Source organism: Xiphias gladius, chromosome 11 (assembly GCF_016859285.1).
Source record: "Xiphias gladius isolate SHS-SW01 ecotype Sanya breed wild chromosome 11, ASM1685928v1, whole genome shotgun sequence".
NCBI classification, from domain to species: Eukaryota; Metazoa; Chordata; class Actinopteri; order Istiophoriformes; family Xiphiidae; genus Xiphias; species Xiphias gladius.
In genome coordinates, this window is record NC_053410.1 from 20,275,721 (window position 1) to 20,303,158 (window position 27,438).

The 27,438-nt window shown below is 39.6% G+C and overlaps 1 protein-coding gene across 1 annotated transcript in view; it reads right to left on the minus strand.

Annotated features, from left to right (window-relative positions):
• Positions 1 to 14,777: 14,777 nt before the first annotated feature.
• plpp4 (phospholipid phosphatase 4) overlaps positions 14,778 to 27,438 on the minus strand; it is a 45,337-nt gene continuing 32,676 nt past the window's right edge. The window contains exons 4-7 of the mRNA XM_040139804.1: positions 25,232 to 25,295; positions 24,917 to 25,041; positions 16,590 to 16,760; positions 14,778 to 14,986 (exon numbers count right to left, since the gene is read on the minus strand). Coding sequence (XP_039995738.1) covers positions 14,778 to 14,986; positions 16,590 to 16,760; positions 24,917 to 25,041; positions 25,232 to 25,295 — 569 coding nt within the window. The remainder of the gene's footprint in view (positions 14,987 to 16,589; positions 16,761 to 24,916; positions 25,042 to 25,231; positions 25,296 to 27,438) is intronic.

Below are 27,438 nucleotides of genomic sequence, written 5' to 3' on the forward strand. Positions count from 1 at the left end.
ATTTACAATTAGAGAATCCTGCTGGGTTCTTATACATTCACATTCTCAGCGTGTCTGAAATTCAACAAAACACTGAGACAAACAGACAGATTTGCCTAACTGTGATTGCATCTGACATTAGCTTTTTTCCTTTCTTGGTATAAATATGTGACACCACATGAGTTGTTCTTTGATGTTGAATCAATATCGGACACTATCAGATGTCTAAGACCTGTCTGCAAATATACTGGGCTGGTTACATTTGAGTCTGTAAACCTCCCTGCCACAACCAAATGATCTTTGCTGACAATTTGGTCTAGACCAAATCTCTGCTTATTGTGAGGATGGGTAAATCTGGTGTATATTGCTCCTATAGTCACAAAACATCCTTTATAATGTTTCAAAAGTTGCTTCTTAGTTTATTTTGTCTTACATTTAACCTACCATCTTCCTTACCAAATTCCCAGGTAGTACTATTACTGTCATTTTTCACAAAGTATTTCACGGAGTAGGAGACAAAAGCAGCATCAGCATCCTCAAAGTGTCCCTGAATGGCCCATGTGTTCCCAGTCCCTCTGAAGCCAGGTTGCTGTCGTTCGTGATGGCGAATCTTATCCAGGCCAGCTGTAGCCCCTCTCCTCAGCCGGGCTCCTCATGGGTTTGGCAGAGTGGCAGTGCCAATGCCCATCAGCGCTGAAAATCAGTCACTGCATGCCCCAGATTCACACATCATCTCCACTTCAGAGGGCTGGCCGACTGCTTGTACGCCTGTGTTTGTGAAGTATCTGTGAGTGTGTGTGTGGACAAAATTAACTAACTGAGGCAACTTGAGATTTCATGAATATCATTTTTGCGAGAAAAAGGCCCGACACAAACAAACCTGATACATTTCTGCCACCTGGATAACGCGGAGGTGATGCAGTTATCTTTGTTTAGGTGATAAGGTGATTTAATCTGTGAACCCCTGCTCATACTGTTGCTGGTCCATAAACATTCACTTTCTGTTTATCTCATGATGCACAATACATACAAATCACATAGACATAGCTAAAAAATGCCTCTGCAAATTCTGAAAAATGATTTCTGTTACACCTCTGTAAGATTTTCAGCAAATCTCAAGTTTACTTACAAAACCAGAGCCATCTAATGAAGAAAATCACCGACTGAAACCTACAATATCTTCTTTCAATTTTTCATAAAAATCTCTCCTTTCGTGGAAGAAAATACTGTAAAATCTTTGACAATCTTACCATCGCAAGCTCTTCAGAGGAAAATTGCAGGCTACTATTCATCTGTGATTCATCTAGTACCAATCAAAGGGACTGAAAGTCAATTAAATAGACAAAATGAATAAATAAGGAAAAAACTGAGACGTTAAAGATTTATCCTGCCTGTTGATTCCCTTTGCTCAACACATCTCTTGCTTCCTTTGTTGATCTGAAAATACATTCCTTTCAAAACAAAGAGGTGCAGATCTCCAGCGACAGCAACTAAAAAGCACAAAGACAGTTTATCTATAAGTCATCATTGAAATTCTTAATGAAATGTATAGGTTTCATGCCATGGGATATTTATCTAAAACTTTGAAGTCTGATGTATCCTGAGAGAGGGAGAATGCTTCAGGAATCCTTGGGGAAGTGGAGCTGCCAGGCTGAAACGAGGCACTTTTCTTTCAGGGATATTTCTGAAACATATTTTGTGCCTCGGACAAAATATAGCTTTATATTAAGTTTATTAAAATACAATAATCTTAGGCTCTTTGTAGTCATGCTTTGTGGGTGAGTACCATTTAATACACAATATATTCTCCATCATGGTGTTATTTAACCTCTCAACTTGACTGTTTCCTTGATCCACTGAATTCACGACTGCATTCTCCAGCAGTTTCTTATCCTTGAGCAAATGCATGAGTGCTGAATGAGGTCCACATGTCTTTGTGAGCATAAATCTGAGTGACTTTGGTGTAAGAAGTTGCAGAAGCCATCGTAATTTCATGAATGCGATAGGACTCGTTGGCTCTAGCTTGTACAAATCAGTTCTTCAGTTGAAGATATATTTATTTCTGCTGCCTCACTGGCCGCGACAACCTTTAGACATAGCAATTTTACCTATGCAAGCAGTGTGGTATGAACCAGCGCATGGCTTATAGTATCCAGTGACCTAAAAAAAATTTAAAGTCTTGGTGAAAATAACCTGCCATCTCACATTCATTTTCAGCGCACTGATGAAGTCTGACATGAGTGACGTCAGAGGTCATTTTACCTATTCACCATTATATTATCATCACCTATACTGTTTCAACCCTCATGTGGCTGACACAAGAGTAGGTGTAGGGTTTGTTTTTTTTTAGCACAAACTCAAAACCTCATGTCCACCTGCTTTTCTGCACATTTTGCTTGAGCATGTGACAAATCAAACTTGTAAATCATTAGGAGAATTAGAAGGAATATGTAATAGAAATTTTTGGGAAATATGCTTTTCAGCTTTCTTTCTGAGAGTATCCTGAGAAGACTGATATCACTCTCTGGTCTCTATAGTAAATATAGGTCCACTGCCAGGAAATGGTTCGCTTAGCTTGCATTAAAGCCTGGAAGCAAGTGGGAAACAGCTTGCTAGAGTCATCACTGTAAGGTTACCTGGCAATGTCATGGCAGTGAGAAAACTCTAGCTAGCTTTTTCCTACCTGCTCCCAGTCTTTATGATAAGCTAAGCTAACCACCTCCTGTCCACTGAATATTAAGCTATAAATACGTAAAGTCTTGATACATGACTGTTAGTTTACAGCTAGATATCAGTGACAGCATCCATCCCATGAGCTGTGATCATCGAGCTGTGTGAAGATCTCCACAGGTAATTGGTAAAAACAGCTTGTTTGTCAGATCACAGTGCTGGATGTTTGTTTGACTGCAAGCTCAGTGTGACCGTTGAAAACACAGAGGCAAGTTGTTGTAAAGCCGAGATCTGACCAGACATGCATGTTTGTACCCTGCCATGAGCTGGTGTACCCATTGAATTATTGAAGTGTCTCTCTCTACAAAGAAGCAGGTGCTAACCATGACAAAGTACTTATTCTTCACAGCTTTGTTTTCTCATTCATTTCCTCCTGCTCACCGGCAGACAGACAGGTGGATAGAAAGACACACAGACATGCATGAGCATTCACTCACCCAGAAATATGCATACGTGTCAGCATGCACACAAACGTGCACGCCGTATCCCCAGAGTCAGTGTGTCTCTAAATAGGTTGACAGGTAATCCTGTGGTCTGTAATGCTCCTCGAGTCATTCAGCTGGAACAGATTGAATTTCAGGGCTTTTGCCACGCAGCTTTTTACCGACTGCCACCTGTAAGTTTTAGGGGATCTGTAATTTTACTTTGCACTGCGATGATCATTTGAATACTTCATATGGGTTGTAAATGTTCCATGAATATATAAGTTGATGTGTGGCAATAATACCAATTTAGTTGCTAATACCAAGTAAGCACAGGGATTCTGCGGAAGGTGAAATGCTAACAGCCAAGTTCACCAAGTTTCACATCAACCCAAGGAAGCACAAACATTTTGCAATATTAAATACACATATATAAAACATTACATAGAAAAATGCAACGTTTTCATTTTGCGCTGTTATCGGAAAGATAATTTTTGTACCAATTTCTCCACAGAGCGTGTAGCAAATATGACTGCAGGTGATGTCCCAGCTTGTGTATTGAATGTAAAAGAGATCAATTCTGCTATCTACTATGAGGATTTGATCATGTAACATACAATATCTCCACAGTCACTATGTGTGTTTAGGATTGGATTGCCTGTATAGGTTTGTATTGTAATTCAGCATTACCAGTCAGGTCTACCTTCCTGCTTCATGTGGGTCCACTGCGCTTGGTCATCATGAAATATTTATTCCACACTGGGCTTTTGTCCTGCTCACTTCAGCTCTTTTTATACTCTGATGCATACAGATGTAAAAACACATGGTAGACTGTATGCACAAGTCTAGAAGCTTGTTGTTGGAGATTTCAGAAGACCTGCCGCACCACATCGATGTGAAAATCTACTGTAGAGTTCATGGAAGCAGAAGACATACACACACACACACTATCAACAGAGTTATCAGAAAGAGGAATCCTGCCAAGTGTCATTAGTCATGGTGTTAGGATGGGGTTCGGGTGGAGCTGAGATAAACCCCTTCCTCTTCCGTTTGGTACCTTCATCTCAGGGGCTGTTGATGGCAGATAAGTCAACATTTCAGGTGGTGTCGACTAAACTTTTGCCCTCAATACAAATTCAAAAAACTGTACTTGGAGAGATCATATCCATAAAAATGAGTAATCCTCCATCCATTTTGAAAATAAGTTACCTGATGTCTGTCACTCAGTATATAAAAAAATATTCACTGATGTTCCAGTCTGTAAAGGTGTCATTAATGTGTCAACTGCTGATATGAATTACCTGCTATCATTTTCTCTTCCTTGAATCGAAATTTTTAATTTTGTGCTGTCGGCTGAGTTGGTATCAGTTTGGCAGATTTGTCATTTTGAAATGCAGCTCTGAAAATGAATCATCAGTTTTGGCAAAATGAAAAGCTATTATAAATGTAGATTCTTTTCCCAACAAAATCTGGTTTGATTTCATGTGTGGGGAACAGGAACAGAGAAAAATGTACATCAAAAAACATTCTGTTTGAGCTTTGAGGATCTTGTTGTCATGTAGAAGAATTGAATCATGAATTTTCATAATGCAAAAATCGCTGAAAGTTGCCACATTTTCATTCTTATTGTGGCATTATTGTTGCCGAGAAAATCCATCTTTGTGCCAATATGGCCTGATTACGACTCAAGTTTGTACTGCATTAGGATCAATATGCTCATATACAAACAAACACTCAATTCTCCCACTCCCTCTCATGTGTGCTCACACATAGAGCTGCCCACTTGTGATCGGATCACCCAAGACACATGTTAATGCCAGGTATGAACAGGGCCATAGACTCTCACATCCCAGGGTCATGTGTATAGCTCTAAAATGCATCTGGCCAATGTGTATTGTAGGACCATCAAATTGAACACACACCTGTTTCTCAATATAACATGTTTTCAGTTACTTTATATATAACATAGTCGAACAATTAGACATGTGACCTATCAGCGAGCATAAATATATGGTATCCAGAACAACATTACAATCTTTTCAAAATTGTTTAACAGGCTACAATATTGACTCTTAAAAGACGAAGGGGGTTTTCAAGGAAAATATAAGTCCTATATACATTCTACTGAGCCTTTACATAAAATAGCTTAAATCTAGTTTAACACTCTCAGGTATACTGTAAATTTCCTGAGAGGGTTAAATATCTGGGAAATTCGCAAAGCCTCACTTTTTTGTAGCGACCTCTCTAAATCGTCCTCAGTTTCTCTATATTAAAAGTAAAAGACCAGGTGATTCATTCCCATTAAGTTTTAAGCATAGTGCCTCTTTCTTCCGCTGTTCTCTGTTTAAGCAAACAAATGAATAAAGCAAAGGAACATATATCTGAAAGTTGTGCAACATGTTTCATTTTGACGGGCTACATGAAAACACAGCCAATAAAAATCCCTTTATATTAGAAATGCACGTGAGAGCGGCCAGCAGTGACAGCCACAGCGGAGCTTTCTGTTCAGAGTCCCAGCAGGCTCTGCCACTGTCCTGGTGCTCACAGCTAGGTCAGTGGCTGTTACCATAATGCAGCTCACCTGTGGCTGCTGGACCTGGCGCAGAGCAGATAATTTGGGTAATCCTCCAGCTGTCCTCTGGGGCTTTTCCCAGGGGCCCCGGCTGCGGCTGTGAGAAACACTGTCAGTGGTGCTGATGACATTGGTTTACTGCAGTAGTTCATCACAGTGTTGCCACAGTCGAACATTGATTGTCACTTCTTTTTTAAGTTTAGATGTGTTATCTTTTCATTATAGGTTACCAACCACATTAAAGCATTTACAACATGATGAACAAACCCTAAATGACATCAGTTTGTGAAACCCTGTGAAGGGTGTTGGATGCTGAAACTTTTACACTTTGAAAAAGTTTTGTGAAAGGTTAGAAGTGCCAAGCATGAAACCAAGTCAGCACCGGCTGACTTTGCAGACTGGGTTTGTTCTCTCAGTGTCTCACTTAGCTCGCCTCACACCTTAGTCATCAATAACGCCTAAGGAACAGCAACAGCAAAGAAGAGGATATAACAAGGTCCTTCAGAGTGAGCCTGAGCCTGCCGAGCCAACAGGGAATTCCAGCCCTGTACAAAACTGCATGAGCAGATTTAAACCTCTGACCTTCAGGAGCACTGTTTTGTATTGTGATTTTCAAACATTTCACCATAACAGATAACAAAACAATTTATGTAACCCGTCGTGTATTACAGTCTAAGGAAAACACAACATGCCCCTCATAAAGTAGTTTTAAACTTTACGTGAAAAATTGTAACGATATAACTGTTTTTTTTCGCAATAATACGCATGACGGAAATGTGTGGGAGTAAAGTCAACAACAGAATACACAGTGGGAGCAAGGATAGACAAGGAGGAGGCAATGTGAAAGTAATAAAAGCAGATAATAGAATAACAGAATAAAAGTCGGTTTCTTTTCATAGATAAGGCAGCAAACAATGTCAAAGGGGAAGGCATAGATGCAAGGATTGCAGATTTGAGTTGTACAAGCTTTTGTTCAGTTCATAGTGTGACTTTTTGCATAAAATAAATATAAAAATACATAAACTTGTTTCTTTGTTTTGGTTTTGTATGGATATGCAGTCAACTCACTTACCAGCCTTCATCATGAGACAATTTTGACCTTCTAGGCGTAAAAACTGAGCTTGACTGACATTTACAAGATTTGAATCTATATTTCTCAAATGACATTTTGACCAATCAAATAATACAGCAGTAGTTAAGGAATCTTTATATATATCAGATGAGAAAGCTCCTTTTCGGTATTGCAAAGGTGACTTAAAGTCAAGCACCAGTAAAGCGTAGCTCATAAAGTTTCTCAAGCTCCTTCTCATAATTATTTGACAGTGTTCGCTTGTGAAAAAGCCTCTTTTGATCCATTCAAGTACGTTTGTCCTTTGCTAACTTTTGACTCTGCCATGTCTCTGAACGATCTGGATCGTTTTCTCCCTGGGAGTGAGCCAAGCAATTAGCATTTAGCATTTAAGAAACGAGAGAGCAAGACTGCCACTCACTTTGCCACAATTCCTTGCGGGTTTATACTGAATGTTGCACTTTGACAGAAATGTGGTTTGTGTATTAAATGAAACAGACATGACAGAAATCACTGAGTTCTGAAGTTTAGCACAGCACCCTGAGGAATTTACAGAAGCATGAAAGGTACATCTGCAGCTGTCTGCTCATTGCTATTGATCTATTATGAATGTCAGTTTCCACTTCAGCATGTTGAGTTGGAGAGTTATTGTGCATGCTACTTTACACATATACAGTTTTTATGACAGTATAAAATACTATACAGGAGGAGAACTTACAACCCAGATAATGTTATTAGAAGACATTTGGATTTTTAAAGGTCTAATCAAATCAACATATAGATAGGAGGTTTTGCCTTTACAAAACCTCCTAATGGAAATCAGCACCTACGGCATAATTGAAAATCTGAATCAGATTTCTTTTAATCACAGAGTCATCACAGAAAAGGCACACACACAAAAAAATGTACATGACATATCCCCTTTAAAAGAAATTTTAATTTCAGTTATGACTTTTGACTTCTCGGGAGCTAAGCAGAAACATGTTTTTTTTCTCTGTTTTTCCAAGATCAGACAAGACTTCCAAAAGTCGTATAAAGATGATCGACGCCTCTTACCTTCCTCCCACTGTACAAAAACGAAGCCAAAATTTCCCAGATACGGGCGCTGCCATCTTGCACTGGTGACATCATTGGGAGCGAGAGTCTGCACAATAGTGATTGGCGGGTCAAGCCACGATATTGAGATTGATTGAGATTTCTCTCTCTTTCTCTCTCTTTCTCTCTCTCTCTCTTTTACTAATTTACCACTGAGAGAAGATGCTATTGGGTTGCATTATGCGAAATGTAGGATACAGTGTTTTTGGATATAGACTCACATAAGTGAATATCTCAGCACCCCTTTAACTCTGTAAGCCCTCTAGTTGGAATTTAAACAGCCTGGTCCAATAGAGACTTACACAAGTGTGTGGTAACTTGAAGCCTACATTACATATACATAGATTGAGAATGGACTGTCAGTGATGTAGGAGACATCTTGTATCCAGCAGTTAAACTTTTAAAATGAAAAAGGGTTGCAACAAAGATCAACTGGTAAATTGAAAACTGTATTTCGGCCCAGCTCCCTCTTCACAAGAACATTCGAGTACAATTGCATATTAATAGACTCTCAAATCTTTTCAATGCGGGACACATACACGATGTCAATTGTAACTGACAAAAAAAGACATTAATTAAATTAACTTTTTTAAAGATGCAGTGAAGGACTTTTATACATAAATGAATGTCCGTTACATTCAAGCCCTTGCCAAATGAGTTCACACAATGCTGATCAAGCCTATCAGCGCAAGATAAAATGTCTCTGTATTTCACAGTGTACCAGAGTAAATATTCAGACCCTGGTGACATTTCCATGCTGGCGCTTCATAAGCGATGCATTTTACATCAACCAGCAAGTTTGGTAGAGCCGCAGAGCGGAACAACCGTAGCAACAGAGAGGGAGGAAGCTACAGCAAATAGGAGTATGGCAGAGCCTATGGCAGAAAAACCTAGGAAGTGTCCAAGAAAAGTTTCTGACGCTCCAGATAAAAAAGAAACTCTGTGTTCAGAGGAATGAACACAGTCTTAAAAAGACAGCGATCAATGGCGAGGACAAATACGGATTATCACTGGTGAGGATTTTATTCGTTGGAGAGCGCTGAAAGAAGGTAAAGGACTGAGGGCAGACATCAATGTTAACTTACTGCTCTTGAAACGATTTGTATTCGTCAAATATTTGGATTAGCCTCTGTAGCTATTACATTTACTCTACCTAAATAATAGATTATTGTCTTGGAATTGTGGAAATGTCTCTGTATTTGACAGTGTTTGTGTAATTACTCTAACTGACAGAAAGAGGAAACAGAAGTTCCACACTGCAGGTTTAAATTAAATCCAGCTACTACTACCAGCATGTCCTATTATATTGAAAAACATAACATCAAAAGTGTGATCTAAAACAGGCTTCACATTTTTCCAATACAATCTGATAAAATCCACCTAATCTATTAGAGGAAAAGCTGGTCTGATGTCCACTAATTGTTCAGTTTCTTGTCAGCATCTACAAAATCGAATTACCATGTTAACAATCCCTGTCTCCTCAAGACTTCAACTAATGTACCCACAGGTTCGGGAAATCTCGAATTAAATGCCAGTTTGAAAACCCTGATGGAGTGTTCTATGCAGCATCTTGAAGGGTACTGCAATGTTAAATGATATTAGATACCAGCTCACTGTTGATACATTGAATCCAGGTTGATTTGACTGCCTTAATGGCTCATCCAGAAGCAGGGAGTTGCCCTTGACAGGAAGAGAATATGGATGTTTTGAGGGATGACACACTTGCCTTTGACTGAGCACTTTAATCATTCACATACTGAAAGGAAACTATCGCTTCTCTTTCCAAGGCAAACTAATGTGTGACTGACAGGCAGTTCTTTGTTGCACTCTCAAATGTTAGTCAAATGCTTTGCTAAACAAGATCTGTATTTAGTGCATAATTTACCTCAGTAGCACACCTGATCTCACAGCACATGGTTTCTTGTAAGGCTTCAAAGTGAGAGTTGCTGAGGAGCAACAATGACTGTCTGCATAATTGCTGCTGTGTGGGTGTTTTAGTGTTGTGTGAGCGCTCAATGTGCCTTCAAACTACGTTGTCTACCATACCTAGCAGGAGCACAAGCTCTCAGAGAAATATGATGACATTTTAACAATTCACTGTCAACTCCAAATAATGTATACGTGATATTCGCCAGGTGCAGGAAGATGTTGGGGCAGTTGGGCTGATTGGATGGGTTGTTACCAGATATCCAACACTCAAAAGCTGTCCATCAGGCGGCTGTGTATTTGAAAGAGTTTTCTTTTTCTTCTTTCTTTAACCCTCAGTTACCTTGAGGCCTTGTGCTCTTTACAAATGTCATCACTCTTTAATAACCTTTGAAAAAGACACATAATTGCAACAGCTCATCAGTGCGCAGAAGAGGGCAGATGTCTGAGAGCAACCACCTTGTTGACCTGTGGTGTCGTGTCATTTTCAGAGGGAATTATTTTCCCGAGTAACAGGGCTACAAGGGTTACAAACCTCTATGAAAATTTTTAGGGAATTCAGTTTGAGCCCTTCAAAATAACGTAATTACCGAAATCGTTTTAAACAGCTGTATGTTATTTGAAGTTTTGAAAGAAATGCATTGGGAGCATGGTCATATTTTTTGGTAACTAGGAACTAAGCTGTTATGTTCTTGCAATTGTTTATTAATTAAATTAAATGGCAGAAAACATATTTTCAACTGGCAATCTAAAATCAAATCCTGATTGCAAGCTTGATGTATTTGACAAAGAGCCAGAATTTTATAGTGAAATGTCTCGGCAACTATCATATGGATTGCCACGGAATTTAGTACAGACTAACACCTAAAAAATACTGACCTAAGGCTGAATTGTAAAAACTTCGGTGATCACCTGGCTTTTCATCTAGCACCATTATCAGGTCAAAGATTTAATTTGTCCAATACTTAAGTTTATGACCTGCAAAATAATGATACTTCCATCAGCCTAAGTACTTTATGCTAATGAGAACATTTTAACATGGTAATCTGATAAGCATGCTAGCATTATCGTTGTGAGCTTGTTAGTATGTCGACAGTAGCATGTTAGCATGCTGACGTTAGCATTTAGCTCAAAGTACCTCTGTGCTTTAGTGCAGCCTCACATGCTAGCGTGGCTTCAGTCTCTTCATGTTAGTTAGCACACATACTGTACAAACAAACTTTTTAGAGTGGTGTTCTCTAAAAGTAGTGTTGGGCCATAAGAACCTGGCCTGTGCTGTTTGTCTATCTCAGGGATTAGGTTTTTAGTCTGGCAACACATCAGCATATTTTAATAAAATCATTTATTTTATCAACAGGTGGATTGCTTTGGTTATAAATAATGCCATTACAAAATGATGTTGATGCTGAATTGTAATTGGATTTTTGGCAGGATCACGAAATAACTAAAAATATAAAGGAGTGATTGCAAATATTTTGGTATTATGGTATATGAAAAGAAACTATCCTCAGCTCTTAGGAGCTGCCCTTGCCAGCAGCCAGATTAAATCCTACTGATATGAAAAGCAACAGGCAGTCTTAAGCATACATACATTTATTGGAATCTCCCTAAACAAGAGTGCAACACAACTGATGCAGAAAAGCACAACACAAACTTAGAACAGAGTTACTATACATTCACACACACACCCTTAGCTGCCTCAGTAGCACTGTGCACTCTGACAGCAGGACGGTTGAAGCATAAATCTACAGAACTGAACTTGGGATCTAGCTCATTCAAATGTCTGCTGATGCATAATGTAAGACTGTTCATTTGCATATAATAAGGAATAATGTGGTAACATCGATGATCTGAATACAGTGTGGATTTTTTTAATATAAACATCCTCAAACGTGGATTAGTTTCCAATGATGTGCTGAAACCATATGAAGCGGTTCAGAGTTCCTGTCACAACAACAAACCAAGGCTCCAACGATCACACTTTGACAAGATACAGTAGGCTCCATAGTTTTCTTCATGGACAAATTTCACACAAACGCAGTCCTTTATTGTACATAAAGTATTTAAACAGCAAAACACAGCTCAAAGAATTCTCAAGGCCGGACATGCTTATTCATAGAAAACAGTCTTTTCTCACAAATTGAACTGGCATGCCATGAACATAGATTACTTAAGACTTAAGTCTTACACTCATTTTTTTCTTCAGACATCGATTCATTATAATTGCTAATTATTTCCTTATTCGTGAATATTTTTAGTTACTTCTATCCTTTCAGTCCTTGGGAAGGTGAAATGACTGAAAAAAAATTACAAGCACTGGTTTCCCTTGAGCATCTGATTTGAAAAAACAGAAATATGTATTATAATTATTATTTTTTTCTCTGTAGAAAATTATTGAACTTTTATTTTAAAATGACACATCCACCATTTGAAAAAAGTGATGCCTACTGCTACAAAAGTATCTTTAGCACCAAAATTAAAACAGATCATGGAATGATTTGAAGGACTCTGGGAAAAATAAATCCTTAAAAAGCAAAAATACATACAAGATTTCTGAACATTTTTTCCAGTATACACTGTACAATCTAATAGGGTGAAACTAAATGACAAGGTACGAACATCAGGGTGCCAAATCAGGCAAATGCAGGTCCAAAGAACATATTGCATCTGTGTCACAATCATTTCATCCTCAAATCTGCTGCAAGATGTCAAAATCTCACAGCCACAGATGTCTAGGCCCGTGCTGAAAGACTCCGTAGAACCAGCAAGCAATATACAAATTTCTCTCCAGTCAACTCTCAGAGTCTCTTGAAGTCCCATCAAAGAGTCTGATGTGCAGAGTCGAGCACCTCCTCCCTATAATGAAAGTTTCATTTTGTATTGCACTGGTGTGGGATAGGCCTTGTCAAAACCTGCATGTGCACGCACGCACACACACGCACACACACACACACACACACACACACACACACACACACACACACACACACACACACACACACACACACACACACACACACACACACACACACACAGTTTTAAGAAGCTGCCAATGGGTTGCATTAGTGATAGAGGCTTAATGGTGGCTAATTTTAATAAATTATATTTAAAAGAATTTTGAACAGAGAAAAACTTTTGTTGCAGTTCCTGTGCAATGAGCCAAACTGTGACTTGAGTTAAGACAACAGCAACTGAAGATGCAGCTGTCTCAACTGTTGGCTTTTACAAAACGTGTGGTCTTTTGACTGTGAAGACAGACAAATGTAAATAGACTAGACTAACATCCTGACAAGGTAATAAAATTACAAAATAGCCTTCTGTATTTGGCTTGGTGCTAATTTCATATCATGCTGTTTTGTTGGGATATCTCCTGTTTTTCTTCCCTTGCTTTTAAGTGCAAATATATAATCTATGCCTTCCTATGTAGTTTGGCTGGGTTAGAGGTAAAATGAGATTGCACCTTCCCATTAATGTCACAGCAGTGGTGAAAAAGACATGGTAACCAAGGCAACAAAATTATCCAACATATCTAACAAAACTTGTAAGAGGCTACAAATTGCTTTCTTGATCTGGTTATGTGTTATCTCTGTTTATAAAGCATAATAGGGTGCATGGAACCCAAGCAGAAAAAAGCTACAAATCTTTGGTGTCTGCTTCGTTTCAATGCAATGTTCCTAAATTAAGGCTGGAAATATTAATAAAAAAACAAGACATTACTGGATGAATAATAGATTGAAATTCGCTGTCCTGGGATCAGGAGTGTTGTCCACTGAATGCTAGATTGTCTATTTGTGGGGCTACAGTGGGCTGAAAGCCATTTGCAGTGCTTGGGCAGTCTGTGGCGCACTTCATATAGTCCTAATGCCCTCATAAGCAGCGGTGGCCGACCTCCCTTAATGAGGATTAATGCAGGATCAGATTGGAGTTTGTGCCTGCTCAGACAGACTTCCACCATGCCATACCCACCTGCCTGTTATTGATTACACTCACTGAGCTACAGTTTGGGTCCACGTCCAAGGACAGCCCCTGGGAACATACGTTAAATGCAGGGCTTGTGAAAAATAAATATGGATGGAGACAAGGTGAGGAAGAGGCATGAGGGAGAGGTTTTTCCAGGAGTGCCCTGGAAAGGTATACAAGCCCAAAAGAATGGAGAGAATTGGAATAATAAAAATGGGGAAAGGTAGAGGAGACAGTTTAGAGCGGTTGGGGAACAGTGAATATTGCCCTTGACTTGGACAAGTGCTTTTCTCCAAGAGTGTAGTGGTTCCATATTTATCAGTATGTTGCTATGGACAATCAAAAATTATCAAAAGCATAAAAGGTATGAATCTAGAGTAGTGCCCCAAGACCTTCAGTTTTTTAAACCAACACATTGGTGCCCTCTGATAATGCAGCATACACCTGAAAGTCTAACCGAAACACAGAATGTCACTGGATTTCTGGCACTAGTTACTTAACATACAATATTTAAATAGTTTCATTAGTTTGATTTCATGGTTTGATTGCTGTGACATTTCTTGGGATTTCTCGGGTACCCCCTACTTGCTGTCCGAATCCCTTAACAGCCAAACATTAAATACACTCCAGCATAAAACAAGCTGCCAGCCACATCGCTTATTAAGCAAAACACTATCTTAAACTGGCAATATTTTCATCTTCCTTCACAGCCATTAATAAGACTTGTGTCCAACATGTTCTTTCTCTCTTCCCTCTCAGTGGTGATGGCCCATATTCGTAGGTCCCCTTCACACATCACATCTAAATATAGACTTTCACAGCCACTGAGCAACAACCAGATACAAAAAAAATAAACAAAAAAGAATGCAGGTGTCACCAAGACTGGGTGTAACAGAGTTGAGATGGGTGAGGTGAATTACTTTCCACTGGAATGTACACAAGAGCCAGTCAGTCACTGGGAATGGGGAGGTGGGCTCAGTGGCTTGGTGAGGGTGTTGGAGGGACTCTCAGTGGTGGCCACTAGTCATACTGGCCCTTCAGTCAAGCCCTCCAGGGGAAGGGTGGTGGCATTGTCAGTGGGCTGCGGGTCGTCTTGGGGATGCGAGGGTGTGTAGGCAGCGGCAGCCAGACTAGCATAAGGCAGGTGACAGTCCATGTGCAGAAAGGGTGGGTAGTGTTGGCGGTAGCAGATGTACGCAAACAGCAACCCTATCACTCCTCCAACAAAGGCGTCTGCAGAGTCACAAAAACACATATATTTTAAGGTATGCATCTATATTTAATTTTAGCCTGTGTGGAGGCAGATAAATAACGCCTGCTCTTAGAATGAACACAGTTGATTAAGCATTACTGTATGTGCTTTAGTGTTTCATTGAGCATTGGTCATGCCTGGTTAGTTTAGAGGTTGATGAAAGTAAACTGAAAGGCATAGCAATGAATCACTTTTCTTCTATTGAACACTTTGTCCCTGTCTCTGTCATTTTGTCATCTGTGCTGAACAGTTTTGTATTGTACCGGGCCCCCTTTAAGCCACATTACATCATCATATAATATCACACTGCCATGCTGAATATTAAGCCTATATTGCTGGGAATAGATCAAAACGACATGGCCAGCTGTTGGCTGGGGCAGTTGAAGTAGAGGCTTCCATAATATCAAAATTATATTTTTCCATAGGTCTCCCTTTATTGACTCCTTCTGGGTGAAATCAAATATAGTATAACATTGATTTCCACCTTTCAAAAACTTTACAATGCATGAGCTTCCCCACGACTCCTGTCAACTGAATTTAATAGACTGGGATTTAATGCAATATATTAGTACAATATATATTGGTGGCCTCATTGAGACAGTGATTGGAAGGCCAGCTTTTCTCCCTGGAGGACAAAGTGCACCTCCAAAGTGCAAAGGGATGGTGAGAATATTAGTATCTATCAAGCATGGCTCAGCAGCTAAGCTAATGGGGGTTTCCAGCTTGTGTTTACACTCAGTGCAGATTGGGGCCCCTCAAGTTTAATGGGCTGTGCTATTGCGGATCTCCCAGCAGACTGAGGGGAGAGAGGAGAAGAGTATGCGAAGAGCTAAGAAATACTAAGAGCACTCAGTTAGTGGTCAGCTTGCCTGTAACTACTGTGTGTGTTGTGCTTTAGATGTTAATAAATCCTGGTTGTTAAAATAGTTGTCTGTTTTGTAGCTGCTCTGCTCACCATGTGGCTGTCTGAAACTAATTAACACCATATGACAGAACTGTCATCATTTTTCCACATATTCTCTCCCATTTCCCACCTACATATGCATTCCCTCCTCTCCAAATCTCCCTCCAGTTCTTTCAGAACAGATATGAAAAACTGAAGCTTGAAATTATAATTTTCTTCCCAGGCTGCTGAATTAAATGCTACCTCACTGTCATCTGAGGCAGTTTCAGGAAATCAAAACCTGTTATTCTGCTATAGCTGACAGAAAACAGTCTTATAAGACACATTTTTCAGTCTGCTGGGCAAATAAGCACACTGCTCAGCCTGATTCACTGCACATTCTTATGTTTTGGGGCACTTCCTCAATTTGTCAGCCATGCTGATTAAGTTAAAAATTTGTGTGATTAAAGCAGTGCAGCTGTTTGAAATGAGTATCACCCTGAGTTTGCTTTATAAATTATCTATATAATAATTATAAAAGTTTGATTGAAACAGACTTCCGCAAAGCAATCCTTCTCAGGCTGACACAAGCAGATTTAACATTGTATACGTTAAGAATACACAGCATTTATTTGACAGTAATTTTGATTAATGAAGGAAAATCATATTCATGTGTATTGTGTCTGAGATGTTAGACGGACCTTGCCAATGGTGTTTGTAGTCGCAGGTCCGGGACAGTGCAATCATCATAGCGCTGTAGAGAGGCAGCACCATAGCACAGAGACGCCAGCTACGTCCTCGACCCTGATCTGTGAAACACTGCAGCTTCCCTGCCAGGTAGAAGGAGGTGAAGCCAAGACCAGAGAATGCAACTAGCAGGCAGAGAAGTGGGCAGCCAAAGCGAGAGAAGAAAAGGGGGTCAAGATTAAACATTATATTCAGCATTCAGATTATAAACTCTCATCATCTCTGTGACTAATCCTCTTGTTCATCAGTAGATATAAAATGCGAACATTGTCAAGGGACTGTCTTGTAAAAGTATATCACACTGCATGATGACAAGTGTAACAGGTGAGGATGAAAATAAAATAAACAACTATAGTGTGATAAGAAAACATTTCAGAAGGAGAAACATAATGAAGACCTGCCATTGCCACCCAATCGCAGGTAAGATCATTGAGGGATGAAACTTCAGTCTGTCGGGCAAATAATTCCACACTAAATTCACTGTGTGCGACAGGCGCAGAGAAGGTGAAGGCAAAACAGACAGCCACATCTACACATGTACAAGGCAAAATCCACACGCTCGAGGAGACTTATTTAGTAATGTGCATTCTCTTGTATGTGGCATCAGTGTGCATCCCTGAGCCAATACACAGAAAAAAATTTGGTTCCCAGTGACTGGTTCTTAGGCAAAAACACTGCTTAACAAAGATAAGAGGGGACTATGTAAGTCCCAAATGATACCACATCTCAAGATTAGTAGATTAGTGTTGATACACTATATTCAGGCCATTGGAGGGCCTATGTACTATGTACATAGGCCCTCCAATGGCCTGACAAATTGAGGTCACAGTGAAAACTATACCCCTGTCCAAAGAACAAATGTGACTGAACTGTTGGTCGTGCTCTGCTGAAGGGGGGCAGTGTTTTAGATGATGGTGGTCGGTGTAAGAGAAACAGCAGCAGTCTAATTGTATGAATTAAAGGTTGTGTCATGGAGCCACAAAATGTGGTGTTGAGAGGGGTCATAGTTTACTGCTGCGGAGGACCAAAGAGCACACATCAGCTGCCCATTTGTCACTCAACCCACAAACCAGCCAAGAATACTAAGGACGATGGGACACGTGTGTAGCCTGTAGATAGAGAGGAAGGATAGTGAAAAAGAAGGCAGAGGCAGAAAGTCCAGGTGTCTCAGTGCTTGTCCTGCTGTCAGGGAGCAAGAGCTGGCTCCATTAAAAACTCAGCATTTTCCATTACGCAATTTACACCACTATATTGGATGGCTGGTATATGCTGGGCTTTTAATAAAAACTAGTCATATAGTATTACCCACCTAGGAAATTATTGATATAAATTAGTTCTCTTGATTACATTTTAACTGTAAAATGTACCCCTATATTGAACTCTTTAGCAGGAATGAATCTAGCATGGGATTTTGGTTGGATTCCACATGGGTATGTGTGGGGTATGATTTTATATGTTTTCTTGTTGTATGCTCATCAGTGTACATATCAATGTACACTGATTAGTCAAAACATTATGGCCAGCACTTCCTGCTGACGCATGGACATAATAAAACCTCTGAGGGTGTCCTGTGGTGTCCGGCACCAAGACGCTGGCAGCAGATCCTTAAAGTCCTGTAAGTTGCAAGGTAGGGTGGTGGTGAACTGAACTGAACGTACTGACATTAGATGGTCGAAAAAAAGTTTAAAAGATAAGTCAAAGAGCCTTCAGCCATAGCAGCTAGGGGTTCAGGCACAGTGGTGCTTTGAGCTAAATTCTCTCACAATGTTAATATGTTCACAGTGTCATAAACCAAAATATTGATGATGGCACTAGATGAAAAGTCGGGGGATCATTTGAACTTATCCTCGAGCGACCTTCAATATCTGTAGCATCCAGTGGTTGTTAAGGTATCCCATTTGCCCAAACTGTCAACCTGATGTTGGTGCTAGAGAAAAGGTAAGGGGATTGCCAAAGTCAGCAGGGTTCATCCTCTGGTGATCATGAATGTCACTGTATAATTTCATGGCAATCTATCGAATAGTTGGTTAGATATTTTTATTCTGGACCAAAGTGGTGAGAGCTACGCCCCTAGCATGGCTAAAAACAGTATAATAGTGAGTCTGAACAGCACCTGTACAGGCCTAGAACAGGCTATATCTGGTGTTAATTAAATGCTCATATTGCTGACTGTATGGCCCCCTTGGGTGGCCTATACAACTTCAGCCACTAGAAACCAGACGGCGTTTTAGGTGGTGTGATTAAGTTTGGAGAGTGGGTTCCTCTTAACAGTTTAAACTAAATTCACCAAGGGCTGGATTAATCAAATTGATACATTTAGCTGGTTAAAGCAATTCATATGGAGAGCAAGGAAAATATAAAATTTATATAAAATTGACCCCTTAGCCTATCATCCTTCATTGCCCATCCATCTCACCTCTGAGCGAACTCTCCACATTTCCAATCACATAGCAGCTCACACCATTCATTGTAATAGTTCCAACCATAGCTAAGACGATTACATTACTCATTTGGAAAGACAGGACTAAATTATCCTTGAACCATAGACCCATTCTGCTGACTGAACATTTTAACTTGGGGAAAACTCACAGCAGTTTTACATGACGACACATTTCACATGACACATTTCCAAGACACCTTTTTACAGTTTTGGCAGAGCTGATCCCTAATCATTAATGCATTAACTGCAGTTTTGTAACACTGACAGAATAACACTTACTTATTAATCCCTATGTGCAATTTCATATATACTACATGACTATTATGTATATTGCCCTATGTGTTTTGCCAACTTTGTTTCTTCTCTTTTTCTGTATTGATGTGATGGACCCAAAATCATCACCCGGTTTATTTCTCTGTGATGACAGCATACGAAACAAAGCTCTGGATCCAGCAGGTACCCAGATTACCACTATTCTGCCTTATCATTGTTTATTCAGAGTGATGGGAGCCGGAGTTTATCCAGCGGAGTTTGGAGATTGAGAGGAAGGCAGAGAAACACTAAGGGCAGGTCAGCAAACCCTCAGAGGGTGAACTCATTCATTCACTCACACTCGCAGCTACAGTACATTGTGCGCAAATTAGAGTGTTTTTGGACTGACAAACACACAGTGAAGATTGTAAAGTATTACTGTGGGCATATGTTCTGTATGTAACTACTGTATCTGCATCTTCAATTGAAAAACTAAGTCATTAGTAGTTATTAGACTGGTTGGTTTTCAGACTCTACAGAGGTGTTAGTGGTAATCAAAACAGAAAAATATGAAGTACCTGTAAATGCAAACTATATACAATATTTTGTTCCTCTGTTGGCCTGTTGACCTGCTTTTGAACTGTAACACAGATATGAAGAGATTTGCCATTTAATCCGAGCAAAACTGCATTTGAATTACTAAAGGTATCATAAGGCAAAATTATGCATTGTAAAAGTAAACATGCATGCGACCAATATGTTTGCACACAGTGAGACACAGTGAGGATTACACTAAGAGAAATGCTTTGGTGATATGCATAATACATGAGTGGGGACAGCTAGAATGTGTCTCCCACATGCACACAAAGAGGCACACAAACACACATCTACATGTAAAATTAGCATTAAATAAGCCAATATAGTTGCAGCGGTAAGGTTATTCACTGAATGTTAGGTCTATCCAATAACCACTGAGAGGCAATAGGAGTCCCTGAAAGGCCAGCAGGACAGAGAGGAGGCCAACAAAAGGAAAAAAACATCATGGTAATGACTCCACTTCATGCATTTTAAAAGCCTTAAAAAGTAATTCCATTGAGAATAAACAAAGACGCCTAATGAAAGTGATGAGTGTAATGTGATTGCGTTTTTCATCTTCAAAACAAGCTCAAGGTTCGTTCAGAAGTTGTAAGCGAAGAATAACCAAGTCTGATTGCAATTTTTAGAAGAAAATGGAGGGGTTTCTGTAAACATGGCAGAATTGAGACGACGATTCAGAAAGGGGGCAGGAAAAAAGGAAGATGTATGTCAATTTAACTTTCAGAACAAAATGTGATTAATAACAGTAATTCCATGTGTATGTAGGTGCATTATGAACGCTTATCAAACCTCTCACTGGGTGAGTATGAAAAAATATCATATATCTGACAATGGAGGCACACCGTATTAACTCTATCTAAAATAGGTTGTCATACTGAGTAACGTACAGCGTAACTAGCTTTGAGGGAGCTAGACACAGTAGAATAATTCCTTTGCATTTTGGGGAAACTGATTGTTGTCAACATACAGAGCATGAAGAGTTTTGATGAAGATTTTGATATTTTTTGTCCTCTGTAGAAACATGTTACCATTTTCTGTGACCACTTGTGTCTTTAATCTAATCTTCACCAAATTTGATGCATTTTGTGTTTTCTGTAATATTTTCATGTAATCGGTTGCCTACGTTCAGGAGATGCAGACGGGGCCTAACGGTGGTGGTAGAGCAATATGATATATTCCAATGATATAACTTAGTGGTCAGTGGATTTACATACTTGAAGGTTTCCCACAGTTTGTTCTTATACAAAACTAACATACCTGCACTGGATTTTGGTTTGGGTTTTGAATGAAATCTCTAAACATCTGTTAGATTGATTGCCATGACAGTTAGTTCAGACATTTGGGTTTCCCTAAGGATGAAGTATAATAACTTTGGTCATTCTCTGTATTATCAACTAGTACTATCATTAGGTCAAAATTATAATTTGTCCAATACTTTAGTTTATGTAAAATATATCCTTGTAAAACTAATGACATTACCATCAGCCTCAGCCGTAATGTTATTTGGCAAATGTTAGCACGCTTAACTAAGAGAGTGAACATGGTAAACATTGTACCCACTAAATAACAGCATGTTAGCATTGAGTATGCTCAACACCATGAGTACATAAGCATACTGTCATTAGCATTTAGCTAAAAGCATGGCCTAGGCGCATGCGTACAGCCTCACAGAACTGTTACTGTGCCTGCAGACTCTTAGTCTTGATTTTCTGAACATTTAGAAAAAATAAACATCTAGTCATTGGTTGCTTCATCATTACCGATGGGCATCACTTTGAGGGAGCACCATGAAGATGGTGCTCCCCATACGTACACATGAAATGTGTACGTATGGTGAGCGGTGGCGGGGGTGGTTTGGCGGGGGTCAGTGGTGAGGGAGCCTAGCTGGGCAACAGAAGGGCAAATATAATAAAAAAGATTTGTAAATAAGATGAGCTAAGAAGCATGAAGGAATGGGTAGTAAGAGGAGACATACAGCAGACTGTATGTTAAAAAAGGAAACCACGGTATATTAGGAGCGGTTCTGTTGAACCTGGTCTGGTTTTTGACAAGTGAACCCACAGAGGACACATTTTTGTCTTTCAAACAACAGGGTTTGGCTGCAGATTGAAGGAGTGGAGTTATGCTCTGGTCAAAGCCTCTGCAAAGTCTAGTAATTTCGGTACTATCCATCTCCCTACCTTTGTCCCCTTTAATTCTGATGAAATATCTGTCACTGAACTACCTGACCCACACAGATATGAGGTGTCCAACCAATCACTGTCAGCTGTGGTTATGTTTTCCATCTCCCGGCCTTCCTCGTTCTCTCTCCCTCCTGTTCTGACCTCTGACCCCTTCAGGGACCAATGGGACATCCCTCTGACCAGAAGTAATGCATATTAACCAACCACTTGGGTGCCGAGGCTGTTTCATCCATTAACATACAATTATCATTATTTGCACTTTATAATTCCTGCATTCCTACACAAGCTATTTTTAAAACTCTCCACACACTCCACATACACTGAATTGTACCTGAGTAAACACGAGAGGACACTTGCAGAGGTGCAGTTCTCTCTAGATACTGAACTAACATTACAGACATTCCAAGCTATGACCAATTTAATATAGATAGTTAGATAGTAAGATGTGATTTGGTCCATCTCATGGGATTCGTATAAGTTATGGAGGGAATGTAGATGGTAAAGATGGCAGATGGTTTTTAAAAGTGCTTATTAATTGATCGTATAGCTTAATATGCACAGGGGGAGATGGTGAGATGAATATGAATTAGAGGGAGACAATTTACAGCTAATGCTTTAGTGCCTGCTTGCTTTACCACTGCGTATATCAATGCAGTGGGTTCAGGGGAATTTGTATTTATCTGTTTGTTTTTCTCTTTCTGGGACCCGTCTCCTCCGATTTCTGTTACTTGGTTACTGTGCTGTGGGGTGAAGAAAATAAATCTAATCACAGGGAACCTGGGCGGCTTTAAAAATTTTGAAATGTAATAATAGTTTGTGCGCTTTAAAAAATAGCTGTCATCACAAATTTAAGTTGGATGTGTATTTATAGTTTTGTCCTAGCTGATTCTGATGGATTAGTTTGGGTTATATATTTACCATGCAGATTATTTAGCATACTATTTGGAGAGGCAAGAGTCTCTAAAAGTAAAACCAGTTTGCTTTGCATATAGTCCGTTTTTTGATCTTCATACCAACCAGAAGTGATGTTGCGTTATGTCCAGATGACACTTTGAATGAGGCTACATTCACGCACATTTGTCTGGTTAAAAGCTCTGTAACTTATGCGTGGTCCAACAAACGTTGTCCTGGTGAAAAGGGGCACAGACAGGAAATCTGATTTATTCTGCTTACTAGACGCGCCGGCGTACGGGTGCTCTTTGTGTCCCCGTTGCACGGTTCTCTCAATCACTTTGTTACTCACAGCGCAAGAACATAAGGCTATTAGAGCTGCTACGGAGATGAATTTAATCCACACACAGTGCTGCAGTGAATTACAGAGCAATGTCCCTCTCTGCCATTTCTAATGGGACTCAGCCAGTACTTCAAAGCATTTCTTTCTTAAATCAGGTGTCTGAGAAGCTGTAAGTTTGCAACTTCAATATTATGCTAAAACAACAGTTCAAAATCAAACTGGAGCATGAAATTTCAGCTGTTTTTAACATCAATGAAAATTCTGACCCATACCCATACCATCTAATCCATTATGTTCATTTGCCATCTTATTGTAACACACAAAGACCAATAAATCCCATGTTTGATTTTAAGATTTTTATAGAGTAATTCAAGGCATGCACACTCACAGCAGGATGGCAATTGAAAAACATTAATAAACCATTTCCCAAGCACTGTGTTTCTTGCACACACATACACTCTCCGCCTCCCAACTTCTGTCTAAACTCACATGCAACATTTAATAACAGTTTAATTAGAATATGAAATTCATAATGATATTCATAAGGATTTTCGCTTATTTTCAACCTGTGACAGTTAAATGTTTCAGTTGGATGCAACCATTTGCTTATTTACACACCCCTGCAGTACTTATGAATTCTACATAATTACCTTTTTAATTGTGAATGTGCATCTCGAGGGGAAATGTAAAAAATTTTGAACAAAAGCAAAAAACATAAATATCAAGTGTGCCAAAATATGGGTACAGCTCACTGGAGGATATAAAAATATATATTTTTCATTTTGCATAATAGATAACAGGAGGTTCAGTGTAATTCCACTGTAGGCATTTTATTGCTGGTGGACTTTTCTGATGCCCCCATTTCCCCAGAACAAGAGAGAAAATAAACTTCAAAGCCGTGCAGTCACAGGTATATTTTATGTTCAGTGGCAGCAAGGCCACTAAATGATGTTTTCAATGATATTTTCTTAAAAGCAGTCTTTATATGCCTGATGCACCCTATATTGCTTCAACACAGCAGACACTCCATGCATACCACTTAACATTCAACTGCTGGACAACAGAGAAACGTGAATTATTTAACATGCCGCTGAAGCGAAAACAGCTTAGAAAGCAATATGGTTGAAAAAATGTCCTGTGTCCCACTTTGGTCTGCATAGCTGGAAAAAAAAAGCAGGAAGTCAGATGAAGCTGAAACAGATAGGTGTGCATTCAACACTCACTCATTCATCAACTGAACAAGACTGAATATGCAAAATCAACCAAACCCCTAAGCATCTCAACAAGCTGCCTTGGGGTGTTTAAATTGAATGATAACTCCTTGCTACATAGTGCAATTACCTTCCAAGAGGGACAGCAACAAGAGCTTCACTTTGATGTGAAGTAAACACCTTGTAAACAACCAGTAAGCATTTTCTACTTGTGTGAAATGTTGCTCAGAGCATCAAGATCAAACTCAGTGAATAGCTACGATTGTATGCAGTTTTAATGAGTCAGAGTGTGAGTTCTTTTATCTCTTGGCATCGTGTTGCAAGTGCTGGCAGTGATTTGCTTTGACTGATGGCTAATACTCACAGGAGGAATGGCTGCTGGGGAAGCTCTTGCGTCCCTCTGAGACTAGATCTGGCTCCCCGGTGCACAGCATCTTCGCATTCACTTGACCATCTGGGAAACAGCGCTGGAAATAATCTGGCCTGGGTCTGGAAATCGGCAGCAACCCAAAAGATGTTTTTTTTGTCATCAGTAGAGAGAATTCCATTTACTTGTCAAACAATTCATTGGCCATAAATCTAATAAGACAAAGCTGAAAAAGGTGATCTCCAGAGCCTAGAACTTAACATTTAGCGTCACTGTCAGAGCCTGTAAAGTGCTTCAGTTTGTTTAGCATACCTGCCAACAATCAACTTGATGGTGTTTGTGAAGACTCCATTCAGGGCGAGAGCCAGGGACACAGCTGGAGGAGTAGGAAGATGGACACACACATTCCATTAATGCAGTTATAATGTTTGTCATATTCACCATCTGAGTTTTGTTAGTTATCAAGCAAACATTTGCTTAATATTACCAAACACAAAGTACAGAAGGGGCTCATAAGAATGGGAATGGAGTTTTGCAGCTATTTAGTCATAAACCAAGGTATTGAACAAATTGAGTGGACCAACAGACAGATCTATAGAGCCATGCTAGTAAAAAACATACTCACCAAAATGAAAGAAAAGCTGTGCACATATAAGGTTTAATGCTGCCGAATCTCGATCAGATATTAAATATAGAGAAAAAAGTCCAGAAAGTATCCCTACAGTAGTGGTGACAAAATTAGAGCCTATCTTACTGTGAAGCAATTACTGATTCGGCTCAATTTTGATAATAGGAAACAGGAGAACTACAGTTGGTTGACAGGTAGGAATTGCACTGTAACCGTACAGTTCATTTAATTAGCTATGAAGCAAACCATCGGGGCTCATCATTAACCACAGTGCCTGCCCTCATAGGTTCATCCCAGTAGTCTGCAGGCCAATTGAATTCACTCCACGTCGCCAGTGCTCAAATATATTATCTTCCTGAGCTGCTGAGAGGAACACAGTGTCAGTGTTATTTAACAGCTTGTTAATTAGGGCAAACCCTATGCAGATCAGATGAAAGCCCAAAATGATACATGTTCCATTTGACCAGTTCAAAAATGGGACATTAATGTGTTCACTTTGTCAGATCTGACTCAGTAAGAGGAGGCCTAGCATGTATGCAGCTGCATTCTCTCACATATAGTCTAGACTTGGAAGGTTTACTCATGGACATTAAAGTATTAGTAAGTTTTGTGCTGGCCCAAAGCCGCAATTAGCACTGACACAGTTTTGGCAGTCGATTTGTTTGCACTTATGCTTGTTTGTAAAACATCAAATGAGCCCGTTTCTGACACGTGAGATTGAGTAGCATCACAAAAGAGGCATCACCTGCTCTAAGAGCATATCTGAGGTGCTGTAGAGTAGCATGGCATACTGCATATTTGTGCCTTGCGACTTTGTGCCTCCACTCTAGCCTGGACTCGCCTCCCTTCTGCTACTCTTAAAGGGTGTGAGAGGTGCTGATGTGATTGGCCAGTCTTGAAGCACTTGCTGATACCGAGTTCGTATTCAACCTGCGTCAGTCTCTTTGCTAAATTGGTCTGTGCTGTGCTAGGATTGTGCTTGTGCCACTGGTCACCCAAATTAGTCACATTCATATGCACTTGCACCCCAGAATACTAGTGTTTGCACTAAGGCACTGTTTCAGGAAATTAGAGACCTATAGAGTAAAAACAGGGTTGCTGCCATTACATCACCAAAGCTTTTCTTATTGAACTTCTGAATGCTTTGGCCAAGTTGCTGCAGACTGTTCGATTATAACAAAATCTCTCAAAGGAAAAGGAATGTGTGAGACATGCCAAGTTAGCTGCTACTGTCCAAATCTTCTAACGCTTTATATTCATTAACAAGGCAGGTGAGAAGGGGCCAATTTGTTTAGTACTGCACATGCTGATTACTGTATATAAAGATATACAGTATCTTTTTAAGCATCTTTATTTATAGGGTTATAGCTTTGACACATTAGATCAAATATGCAGAGACAACACAAACTCTTTCATTGACTCGCAAACTGGAAGATTACTCCCTCTGTACACAATAAAGCCATTATTCATGCTTTGTAACCAAAATTTACAACAATCACTGCAGAACCATCTCTGTGTCATTCTCAGAGTGTAGTCTTTTGGAAAATGTAATCAAACTTCCAAAATGGCCCCATTATATCCTGACTGGTAGATAATCAAGCAATTAGACTGCAGGAGTTTGGGAATGATAAAGGGTTATTAGACAATCCTACAAAGAGAACATTGTGTTCTTTTTACTCCAAAGAAAAATAAAGAGGCGGTGTGATAACAGAATGCACTGTATCAAACAATACAAGCACTATATTAGCAAAACCAAGTCCCACTGGTATTACAAGGGTGAAAATCTCATTCACACCCTTAATTTATGCCAGCTCAATTATATCTGTTTGAAATTTTGATTCATGAATTCAGAATTAGAGGACCCTCAGGGACAACTTTGAACTTAATAAAT